This window comes from Conger conger, chromosome 15 (genome assembly GCF_963514075.1).
Source record: "Conger conger chromosome 15, fConCon1.1, whole genome shotgun sequence".
NCBI classification, from domain to species: domain Eukaryota; kingdom Metazoa; phylum Chordata; class Actinopteri; order Anguilliformes; family Congridae; genus Conger; species Conger conger.
In genome coordinates, this window is record NC_083774.1 from 9,971,667 (window position 1) to 9,984,116 (window position 12,450).

Sequence of the window (12,450 nt, forward strand, 5' to 3'; positions counted from 1 at the left end):
TGTTCACCTTTGTGCCATTGTTTTGAAACCATGGCATCCATTTGTTTCAAATCAAATGTACACTTAGAACTGTTACAGTAACAAGGAAAATAATACAATAAAATAGTTTGTAAACACCAGATTAATCTAAACCAAAAAGAATTCCACAAAAGCGTATGCCTTCAAGACATGGTAGTTTCTATTTGCCGTAGGAGCAATAAACAATACTCAAAGCTTTTATTTTAAGCCGTTATGTGTAGATCTGCACATAGTGTTCTCATAAAATGTGAAAAGGACAGTAATAAAGGGTAATGCTGGCTCGCTTAAGTGAAGACACAGTGAAGACGCGTCTCTCTCCCATTTCACATGATCCGCCGCGTCCCAGACTGGAATTTAATTCCTGACGTGCCGAAACAAATGCAGGACTGTACTTTACCCCCGCCGCGTTCTTTAGAGCAATTAGCCGACCTTGCCCTCATCTAATATTGAAAAACGCTGTGAAGCAGAGTTTTAAAAACGTACCTGCGACTGTCAGAGATCCAACCGCCATTCTGTATCTACCCGCTACCCGTGAAACCTGTTCGTGCTACAATCTCTTAACTCATCGACGGCCAATAACTCACAACCTCAGCTGCTGTCGCCATGGGGGTAAACGGAGACACCACCGTGACAGCAGCGTGGCTTTAAATAAAATAAAGCAGAACCTCACTCGCCAAGCAAGGAAGAAGCATTTAATACGGTCTTAAAGCAGTAAAGAAATACACAGCACAATAAACACCTGCCACTTTGATCTATCAGCACAAGGAGTGCCGGTCTCTCCCTGCCTCCTACGGGAAAGCCAGGGCACTTTGCTAGCCGGCTGCGGGGCTCTGTTCTGCCAGGGAGAGGTTAAAAGGCGGCATTTCTGCGCCTGCTGTTGCGTCACCACCCACGAGCCCAGCATTCCATCGGCACGGAAACGGCGTCCCGCGCGCGGACCGACGGCGCCCGCACAGGCCGGGAGCAGCTACCCGCACAACCGCGCACGCTAATCTACCTGCACACAGCCGCAGACGAGCGGGAGAGAAAGCAGACGGGGTTATTCGCCGGACCTACTGTGCCGTTTGAGCTGGCGGGGGATTCCACATGCTCTCCACAGTCTAAATCCAAGAACAACTTCCCACTTCCTCTATTCCGCCCCCCCCCCCCTCTCCCCCCCGCTCCCTCCCAATGCCATGATCGCCCGCCCGTTTTATAGAGTCTGCTTCCTGTTCACCTCTGACCCCCCCGCCCCCCCGCTCCCCCCCCTCGCGACGCACAGACAGACGGGCTGAGCGCTGGGAGAGGGAGCTGGAGGCAGCCAATCGGAGGCGGGCGGAGGGGGGGAAGGCTCCCAGCAGTGTGAGAGGCGCGGTGTAGGGTTTCAGGTCTGGCTGCAGTTCCGCCCTGGCTCAGTTATATAAAGCCTTTTTTTCAGCCATGTCAGGAAGTGACAAAGCCAGCGATCGGGTCGTGGCTCCCAGCCATCTTCTCACAGCTCCCGCACTCCCACTCCACACTCAGGGGGGTGGGGAATCACCCGGTTATAACCACTCTGCACAGAAACACACAACCACACAAACACACAACCACAAAAACACACACGCACACAAACCCTTTCCGTTCCAGCACGGGAACAAAACACACACACACAAACCCTTTCTGTTTCTGCACGGGAACGAAACACACACACACAAACCCTTTCTGTTCCTGCACGGGAATGAAACACACACACACATACCCTTTCTGTTTCTGCACGGGAACGAAACACACACACACACAAACCCTTTCTGTTCCTGCACGGGAATGAAACACACACCCACATACACACACAAACCCTTTCTGTTCCTGCACGGGAACAAAACACACACACAAACCCTTTCTGTTCCTGCACGGGAACAAAACACACACACACACAAACCCTTTCTGTTCCTGCACGGGAACAAAACACACACACACAAACCCTTTCTGTTCCTGCACGGGAACAAAACACACACACACAAACCCTTTCTGTTCCTGCACAGGAACAAAACAGACACACAGACACACAGACTTTCCGTTCATGCACGGCACCCTTCAACCATAATGGTGTGTGCAGCACTTTTGTAATATATCAACTTATTGAATCACAATTTTTTAAACATCTTATATTTACTTCTCAGGGCTGTGGCTAAGCTACAACCATGCATAGGAGCACATTATTAAATGCTATTATTAGGCTGCCAAGCAGCTCATTACATCACTGTCTACACACAGCAGACCCTGCCCCACTTCCCCCAGAGCCACAGTTACTAAAGCAGAGGCCTCCTGCTGCCTCTCTGCAGTGTTGAGAAATCCAGCCTGTTACAAAGCCCAGCTAACGGCCGGGACCTTCCCTTTCAAACCAGCCATTAAACTAACAAATAAATAAAGCCATGCACCGCTTCACCCATTAAAATTAAATTGAAGGATTTTTTTTTTTTTTTCTTTTCTCCCCACCCCAATTGCATCTGCATTTTTATTCCATTATTAGGAATGCCAAGCTCCACCCCAGAGATGCAGCGCTCCTGGTTTATGTGGGAGGTTGCAGGCTAGCTTGCGAGTGCTCTGTGATGCACGCTGCCAACCACCATTTCACAACACGCCGCACGGCCCCCCCGGAGAGGCTACTGCGTGTCCCTGGCGTGTCTCAGTTACACCTGCCCAGACCGCACACCGTCAAGACACGCATCCTGACGTACCGCGCCGGGAAGAGCACACGCTACGGCCATTATATCAACAATCAAACAAGACGGGCCGGTGCAAGGCAGTTAGACTGGCATCCAGAGGGCTGAGCACGTTTCCGGCTGTTCTGATTGTGAGCTTCCTACTACCGTGAGCCCACACTCTCGCACTTGAACTAACACAAATAAAACATATGTGGATGTGGACACGGTACAGACAGTATAGTACAGGATAGGACCCATATTGTGTGCATAATAATCACAGAGTAGCGTCTTCTTTTGTAAAATATATTAGGCACAATGGACATTAAAATGAGCTCCATTACCTCTTAATGACACCAATTTAAAAGGGTCGGGTTCACACACAGCACAGGGAGTGTAAATGTTTTGAATGGGACGAGATCTGAAAACCGACTACAGGACATCACACCGAACAGTTTAGAAATAGTAGATTTTGGCAATCGAGGTTTTAACATTTCACACACTATTAACTGTAACACTAATGGGTTCCCAAAAATATGCACACACAATATATTCCCATGCAAACTAGCTCAGAACCTAGCTGCAAACACAGCCAACACGTCTGGGAATACGAGCCGAGAGGCTGCACTCCCAGTGGAGTCCTACCTGAAGGTGCAGGCCGCACCTGGACAAAAAGCTATGATAGCTGCCTTGGGTGAGGGCCAATAGGCTAATACATCCGCAATTCTGAAAGCTACTATCGCACTGGGTGGTCTGCAGACCAAGCACAAGCAGGCTAGCCAGCTATTCGCAAAGGACAGCACAAATACTGAACAGAATACAGGCCAAGTAACTTTCCAGAATTTAGTCCAAGCAAAAAGCATAAAGAAACAATGCATTTGTCAATACGGTGTCAATATTTTGGTTGCAACCGCTCCATCTTGTCTTGAGCTAGGCATGTCTCAAAGCAAGCAAAAAAAAACCACTCACTGGGCCCAATTCCCAAACAAAAACAAAAAATTTACGTTTACATATTTTATCCGTGAACCTATGTAAGTACAAGTCCAATAAACTGTTCACTGGCCATAACTTCAGCCCTGTCTCCTCTTCTGTCAACATCACAATAGCGACAACATTTTCCTCCATTTAAACTGCCATTGGCCAGAACAAGCAAAGACTTTGGTGATGACAACAAGTGAGCGGTTGAGTTGTGCCAGCTCCCAGCACACCCAGCCATGGCTGGGTACAGTCAGCCGGTGAGCATCGCTGCCCAGCTCTGACAATGAAGCAGATGGCCAATGTGTCCACACACAGGCAGTGTGTGGGAAAGATGAATGACCAGCTCTTTTCAATGGCTCATTTTAATAATGACAAATGGGCCTTTGCTTTGTTCGTGCGACAGGCAGCACTGACCAAATGTCCTGAAGTGGCCCTGCTCTTCTTTGGCGATTTGGGGGAATCGGTGATCTTCATTCCCGGATCTGGTAGGTCCCAGGGTCTGCCGGTTTTTGTTTTCGCCTTGATATTAGCAACCGATTCAGACCCAAGAAAGCGGGTGAGAGGAATTAATTGATGAATTAAAGCAGTTAATTACACAATTAAAAAACAACAGACCCTGTGGCTTTGCAGGACGAGGAATGAAGATTACTCTACAACAGTGGTCACCTATCCTATATCATCCTGTAGGCTCATTGCAATCCTAATTTGGCGCTCCTGATTCTCTAGCTGTTGAATGAGGTGTGCTTTGTTAGGGTTGGAAAACCTACACCACGGCAGATCTCCAGGAACAGGGTTGGTTTTAGTACTACAATCATGCTGACTCACTATCTACAGGGGACATAACCGCAGTGCAACTGGCCAGATGGGCATGAAACTGTCACTCTGCCATTGGCCCTGTTCAGGCTCGTCAGGTCAATCCACCCTGAGAAAAGATAAACAGCACCACACACACACACCACACACACACACACACCACCTCCGCGTGCTCACAGTGGTAGAAGTGGATAAAGACTCTAGCTACAACCCTACAGTGACTCCAGCCTGCAGTGACCCACATCTCATTATAGCTTTAAGCACGCTTACAATAAGTCCTGAAGACACGGCTGCCACTCTTAATTAGCCTGTATGTGCTGCCTGCCGGCTGGGTAGCTGGACCAAATCATTATCATTTAACAGAGACTCGCACTCGGCCACAATCGCGGCTTTCCAGCGACACGTCTGCACGGCTCTATCACCGCTTGTTAAACATTACACAGGTGGCTGGCTGGCTGGCCTCTGCTCCGTGGCACAGGAGAAACCACTGCGTCACCAGACCAGTTTCCCCACTAACTCAACCGAGAACGATTCACAGGAAGCCAAACAACCCACGGCCTTTCACAAGTGTTGCCAAATCTTTTGAGCCGCGCGCAAACTCGCGGCACGAATGCCGCTTACGGGACGGCACAGACAGGTCGGCGTTTCTGCCGAGGCGGACGCTTTCGTCTCAAACGTACCTGCAGCTCGTAGTTGACGGAGAAGGAGCTGTCCTCGTCTTCGTCCTGGTTGCCGTTGGTCCAGGAGCAGTTGGAGTCATCCTGGTGCTCCAGAGGGGTCTCCTGGCTCAGGGCCGCCTCCAGTTGAGGCAGGAGATCGTCCCCCAGGAGGTCTGGGGCCTCAAGTTCCCCAAACCCCCCACTGTGACCTCCTACTTGTTGCAGGAGGTTCTCGTCCAGGGCCTGGTATCCGTTGCCAGCGGTTGCTGGCGCTATGGCTGCCTGGCAGGTCCCCTGCTGGGTGGCGGGGTGCTGGCTCACAGCTCCAGAGTAGCAGCCCATGTCTGGGGAGAACATCCCGGAGCTGCTGTAGCTTCCCTGAGCCTGCCGAGGCTGATGCAGGGCCTGGAAGGGGCATTTCCCCGCCTGGGTCACAGCCTCCTGCTGCTCCTGCTGTTGGCCCAGCCCAGGGATCAACGAAAACGCGTCCCCCGCCCCCGAGAAGTCCGGCATGGAGGCGTGCAGGGCGGCGGCCCCCACAGCTTTGGCGGGACCTGCAGGTGCTGGGGCCGAAGGCTGTGGTGGGAAGGAGTACTGGGGTGGAGGGTAGGCAACGCTGGAACTGACCGAGCAGGAGGAGAGGGCCGGCGATCTGGAGAACGGCAGGCCCATGTCCTCCCCTGGACCAGGAAACTTCTGAGCCCCCTGGCAGCTTAGCATCCTGCTCTGCTGCTGCTGCTGCTGCTGCTGCTGGGGGCCACCTGGAAAGGAGGTGCTGTGCGCATCCAGATAGGCCTTAGCGGGCTGGCTCATGGCGTTAGCCACTCCGCCTGGGTGGAAAGGACTGCCATTACGGCTCCCGCTAGCATTAAGTGGCAGGGAATGGGGCAGGCCATGCGGGTTTGGCTGCTGCTGCTGCTGCTGCTGCTGCTGCTGCTCCTTTGGCGCCAGGTTTCCTTGGTAAAAGTCAAAGTTGTGGTGCTCTGGAAAGGCCTTCCCGTGCTGGTGCAGGGGCTGGGAGCCCACGTGCGGCTGCTGGAGGTGGTGATGGTGCTGCTGATTAAGGTGCTGGTGGTGGCCAGGCTGCTGTGGGGGCAGCTGGTGGAAGGAGTTCCCGTTCTGGTCCTGGTTACCCCACATGGGGCTACTGTCAGGGAAGAGCCCGTTGGACTGGGGCGCCTGCTGGGCGGGGGAGCTGTGGAACTGGGCATGCTGGGACATCATGCCTCCACCGCCCCCGCTGATGGCTCCGCCGTCGGGGGCGGGGAAGGCCTGCCCGATGGGGTGAGGGGTCTTCATGGCCTCGAAATGGCTGATCTGCTGCTCGAAGGTCATGCTCTGAGAGGAGGTGGTGGGCACGATGCCGGGGTGCTTCCCGATGGCCATCGGCTCCACCTGCAGCGGCTCGAACCCGGCGCTCAGGTTCAGCTCGTCCACCAGAGACACCGGGCCCGACGCAAAACCCTCGTCCGAGAGCCCCTCCAAACCGCCCACAAACAGGTTCGGGTCATCGAAGAAGTCCATCATGGGGTCAGTCATGGTGCAAATCTCAGGCAAATCTCCCCAAATCCTCCACGCCGGCCGGGCTCCTATTGGCTTCTCACTCTTCTTGACTGAAAGGTTCACAAGATACGGAACCGCAATTCATCCATCAAGGTAAGCTGACAAGACAGCTCTCCAGTTCATTATAAATAGATCCTGTATGATAGGAGACAGAGAGAGATGGGAGAGAATTAGAAAGCAGTCAGTAAAATTTAGAAAAACCTCAAGGCTGGATGTTCAACATAGTAATTCTGATTCAATTATTGAGTGATCTAAAAAATGGAATAAAGGGGGGAATCACTACAGATTAAGTGACCATGGAGAATGTATATTTCCCTTGTTTGAGTTTCTCACACACAAATTGTTATTTTCCTGGGACAAAATAACTTTTTAAAACCTCTATTTACTTATTTATATATCCAAAGAATTATCAAAAAATAGAACAGAACTAATGTTAAAACTGGGCAGCATTATACCAGCAGTATCATGACACCTCCCCATGATTGTGAGGTGATTCACAAACTCATCTCCACTGCATTTTTGCTCCTGGCACCCGCAACCCAGCCAAAGCCAACAGGTGGAAGAATGCACTTGGCACCGGCAGTCGCCCTGAGTAACAGGTATATCTCACAGAAACGGCAGGCGAGGTCCGGTAAATCCCAGCCGACCCTACGGCCGGCTCGATTTCTCCTACAGGAATTCAGCGAGGAGTACAGCAGTGTGTCAAATGGCACCAGGACACCAGCTGCCCCTGCATGCGGAGGACTGCATGTACAACCACGCCGGGGATGACATCACTTCCCACACCCCACAGCACTGACAAGGACAGACAGGCGCTGTCTGCTCACAGCTTGGCTCCCTGCCACATCCATTACCTCCTCGTTCTCATCTCGTTCACCTCAACTTTACCATCGTCCCTGGCGTCCCTGGGTTCGGGGTGCAAATCCTGACAACAAATGCTTAATTCCTCCATTAAAAGACCCATGACGCCATGGACATATTTATACTGTACAAGGAAAGCTATGACACAATACAGTGCACAATATCTCCTCCCACCAGCCAAATGATAAACAATCAATATTTCTACTAATCCGAGCACTCATTAGCAATATTTTCCCCCCCAAATCTCTTTCTATTGTGTTTGATTTTATTATTATTTTTTTGTTTCAGACCCCATGCAATGTTACCTAAAATAGTGGCAACAAATTGGGGACATTCTCCTATGGCCTGCAGCTGGACAAATGTTGAGAGGACTAAAGTGCAGTGACTTGGCCTTCCCTTGGATGCCACCCAGAAAATGCCACCTACTCACGGCACTGCTGCACGATTGACACGATCAGGTCGAGGATGCAGAACTGTGTTATACACGCAAAATAAAGCCCACAGAAATAAAAACGTAATCAATTCTGCTTCTGGAACGCACAGTGGCATTACACGTGTAAATAAGGCGAGAACTAATGCATTTATGAAGATTATATTTATGAATTTGAATGCCAGTTTAAAAGATTGTCACTTAGAATAATAATTTGCAACTTACGTTCTCTCTAAAGGTGAAGAACCACGGTTAGATTTGTAACTGGGCCTGTTACTGTTTGACTTGTTATCATTAGACCATTAGCATACAGCACATTAACAAAGCAAGTGCATAGTAATACTTGCGAAATAATACTTGCACAAAGACGTGGTTTAACCCCCCCCCACCCCACCTCTTCTTTTCTTATTTTAAACTTGAACTGTCACATCCCTACTAGAAAGCCAGCTACAGTATAGGCCAAGAAGGTGAAAAACCTGACATGCCACTTCTATTAAAACATGTTTTGCATCAGTATGAAAACTACACAAAAAATGTGTATTTGTGTAGATGATATTGTGGAGCGGAGAACCATTAGCTGATAATACAAAGCACTTCACTGCAAGTCGTTAGCATGGACAATACTGGATTTATTAGCACTAACAATCATTCAGGTACCGATTCTACCTACTGACATTATCTTAATGAAATACTAAATTTCTGGTCCACTGAAATGAAAATCAAGAAAGGATGCCCAATTTTTGCCCATATGGGCAAAATGAACATTTATTTTAGACATGCACCCCAGAAACGGTGTCGTCGTGTTTTCACTTTCAAAGGAGGGGAAACCTGAGAAATGACTGGTTTGACCCTGTTGGTCAAAACGTGGCATCAGTATGCCAGCAGTGTGCAGACATTTTCTATTTTCCTCTGATATTCATTTCATATGTCCTGCACCTGTACCCTATTTGGGTTGGATGTGCACACAAGCCTTTTAGTTCTAAACCGACTGGTTTACCAATGACGTCGGGCTAGATTGTCGCTTTCTAACATGGTTTTAATGCTGGTGTCACTGCATTCAGTAGCATGGCACTTCCGTGAGCAGTTAAACCTACTGGAACTGAACAAACCTCAAAACTACACAACTGTATTCTTGGCTGTGGTTTTAGAATTCAGCAATATATCGGCCCACAGGTGTCTCAATCCTGCCAACTTCAAACAGACAGCCGCGGGATTAATGGGGGGTAACCTCAAGACAGATTACTGCTGGCACAGGAAGTGAACTAAAAACCCACAGAGGATAAGCAGACCACCACTAAACATTGTGAAATACGGGGTCCCAAGGCCCCGGAGTGTAACATTTAATTGCGAGCAAAACCACTGCCAAATGTCATCCTCCCTTGTAATAAATTGAAACTCAGAGCTGGACAGCACTGTGGTCCTTAAGAACACAAACAATGCAATGTAATTTCAAAATTAATAAACAAATGAATCACTACTTTTCTAACCAAATACCTTGTGTACATATGTCACAGATGACTAAAAGCGCATATTGAGTATTCTGCAGAGCTATGCTTATTGTAGGCATAGTGAAATACGTGTTATTAATTCAGATTGTAAACTGAAACAAGAAACTGCAGAAACACGTCAAGGCATATGGAAAAGCTGTAAATATACGGAGACACCAACAATTTGAAAACCATGCATGCAACAATAAAATGTTAAATGCCGTGGTGTCACATGAACAGCCCATGAGGAATTTAAAAACTGAGAACAAAAATGGTTAATAAGGTCCCTTGGCCCTCGCAATATAAGTAACAAGGATAAATATAGCTAACCAACGAATCACTTTTAACATGGAACTTCATATCGCCAATATGAAGCGAGCTGGGCCTTTCACAACGAGCTCAATGTAACATTTTGTCAAGCTCAATATTCACAACTGCTGTATTTTACATAATCGCATGATTATTACATCGAAAAGCAGATTGAGAAAGCATCCTATTCCGTAGTAAGTTACAGCAACGGCCAATTTTCGACGTCTATGTTTTAATATCCATCCATAGTGAGCTGTCAACAACACACATGATGGAGAGAGGGTACAGAATGGGCATCAGGATTTGTAACCAGACTGATCATCTAACCTTAGCGGTCGACACGGTTGATTTTGTGTGATTTCGTTTGTTCCAGGACGTCATAGTAGTTACTGGTAACATTTCCTGCTCTGAAGAAAAATTTACAACATTCGATGGTAAAAGGAATCCAAGCAACAAGCAACAGGTCGATACAAAATAACACATCAAACACATGATGAACTTTCTTTTCAGATAATAGTTTTGTATTCGTTTATATATTGATTGTTACGCATTTACTTCCTACATAAGCTATTTTACCTTAACATTCGGTTGTTTCTTTGTTTATCCTGGGTCGGCACTATCCGGACCGTGTGTCATATCTCCGTACTACACTTGTTATTTCCCCCCTCGTCCGACAAATTAAATAGGCGTCGACAATTTGAACGTCATTTAGCCTTATCTCTAGTAACTGTGCCGAAAAAACGAAGGAATCTTACTTGTGGCAGTATAACAGATCCCCAGAAATAGGATTAGCGACATGTAGCTACCTAGCTAGTTAGCTAGCTAACAATAAGAGCCAATCATCTGCCAGCTGGTTGGCTAGATGTGCAGGTTCGTAAGCTAGCTCGGAAGCTAGGTCATACCGGCCTTAGCTGCCCTAGGGAATTTGATACACCACTTCTAAACGCAGACTGCCAGCGTTCCATTAGGATGTGAAGTCGTATGACCGAGGTCTTGCAGCCTATGGCTTCGCAACAGATCAATAGGGCATGTCATTTAGCTACCATGCTAACCAACGTGCCTCTTGGTGATACCTCCACCCTGGTATTATTCGTTAGCCATGGAGCTAGTTGGCTAGCCAGTTAGCTTTCTGTATAGCTAGATTATGACGCAATGAACAACTAGCTGACCAGCTAGAGAACATTAGTGCCGGGTAGTTAGCATGCTCCTGGGATAGGGTTACAAGTCAGACAGACGGAGACAGTTAACTAGTCGTTTATTACTACCAACCTTAGCATCCTGTGTACGTGCCAGTGTCGTGTCTTCGGAGAGGTCTTCGTCCCTTGTCTAAGATAGTAAGACAGCCAACCAGCTTGGGAAGCTATCAGACTAAACCGGTATTCCTTTCCAAATAGATAGCCTATCTTAAAGTATGCAATAGATTTAGCCCCCCGATTATCTGGCAAGTTCAGTTACACTTACAGAAACGGGCCAAACTTGCTCTCAGCGCTGAGCTCAGACAGCTGGACTAGGCAGACCTTTCATTTGTTAAGGGAGCGAATCGCACACGTGTTTCCACATCGCCACTTCTCTCCCCCAGCCTATGGTCTGGTGTCGTGACGCCAACGTAGTGGGAAACGGAGGAGGAGGTAATCGTCATTCACACAGACACAAGCCCCGCACAACCTTGTTTCGTACATGGGAATCTCCTAATCCTTGACAACCCTCCCCCAACCCGCCAAGAAAAATAAAAAGAATATTCTAGCCTTGAAGCCTACGTGCTCTAGCTAGTAGTCACTGCGGAAGCGGATGACAGTATTCCATCTGACATATTCCGTGTCTGGGGGAGGTGTAGCCGGTGTGGTGATGGAGAAAGAAGTTAGGTTTTCAGGAGGGTTTCCCTGATACTTGTTGACCAACACGAAATATATTGTTTGGCTTTGCTAAATGACGGTCAGTTCGCTACAACGGTGCCGAAACTACATGTTAGGTCATATGGACACATAATAAGTATTGTTCATATTACTTACCAAGGTGAGGCGTATCTCTCAGTCACACCACGAAAAATGTCGAAGAGTAATAGCAGGCTAGGTTGCTAGCTAGCTAATTACAATTTCGAAGTTTTACTTGCACCTCCGCTGTAGAATTCAGTGGCTCCAACGCCGTCAGTGTGATGATACATACAATTTGCATATCAGTTATTTGCTTTCTGATTGGACAGTTGGGAGTTTGTCCAATTTGGACCACCAGCGGCCGTGTTTCGGACTTGCTTCGGCCGATACTGGATTTCGGTCTCACCTGTGTCCCAAAAGCACCTGTCAAAACCTGAATTTGGGGAAATCCGGGAACCAAAGCGTTATGATGGGAGGACACACAAGATGGCCGCGCCGAGGCTGAAGCCAATCGTCAGAGGTTTTACTTTGATTTCGTAGCTCTCGAAAAGAAATGTTGCAACTGTCGGGAAAGAGATAGCGAAAGTGCTGCGCTGGCAACGCGCCGTGGTCGCACGGCGTCCTCAGGTGGTCAATCGGCGTACGACACCTGACTTAAACAAGGTGGGACCATACTGTGAAGACGCAAAGGATGTGAATTTACCAAGGATGTTTCATTTTTTCCCATCTGCAAATTAGTAGTAGCACATTACACTACTTTTAACATGGGCACACTGTGTTATACGTTTAGCGGCTTTA

At 48.3% G+C, this 12,450-nt stretch overlaps 1 protein-coding gene across 9 annotated transcripts in view; it reads right to left on the reverse strand.

Moving 5' to 3' along the window:
* The window catches only part of LOC133111819 (chromodomain-helicase-DNA-binding protein 9-like), a 77,654-nt gene extending 65,557 nt beyond the window's left edge, over positions 1 to 12,097 (reverse strand). For 5 of the 9 annotated variants that reach the window (XM_061222423.1, XM_061222426.1, XM_061222425.1 and 2 more), the window contains exons 1-2: positions 11,051 to 11,381; positions 5,153 to 6,829 (exon numbers count right to left, since the gene is read on the reverse strand). In XM_061222423.1, coding sequence (XP_061078407.1) covers positions 5,153 to 6,670 — 1,518 coding nt within the window. In that variant the 5' untranslated portion in view covers positions 6,671 to 6,829; positions 11,051 to 11,381. Of the gene's footprint in view, positions 1 to 1,074; positions 1,149 to 4,073; positions 4,107 to 5,152; positions 6,830 to 10,357; positions 10,505 to 11,050; positions 11,382 to 11,790 lie in introns of those variants that run through there. The other 4 variants (XM_061222421.1, XM_061222422.1, XM_061222429.1 and 1 more) reach the window with 4 other exon arrangements.
* Positions 12,098 to 12,450: the final 353 nt, after the last annotated feature.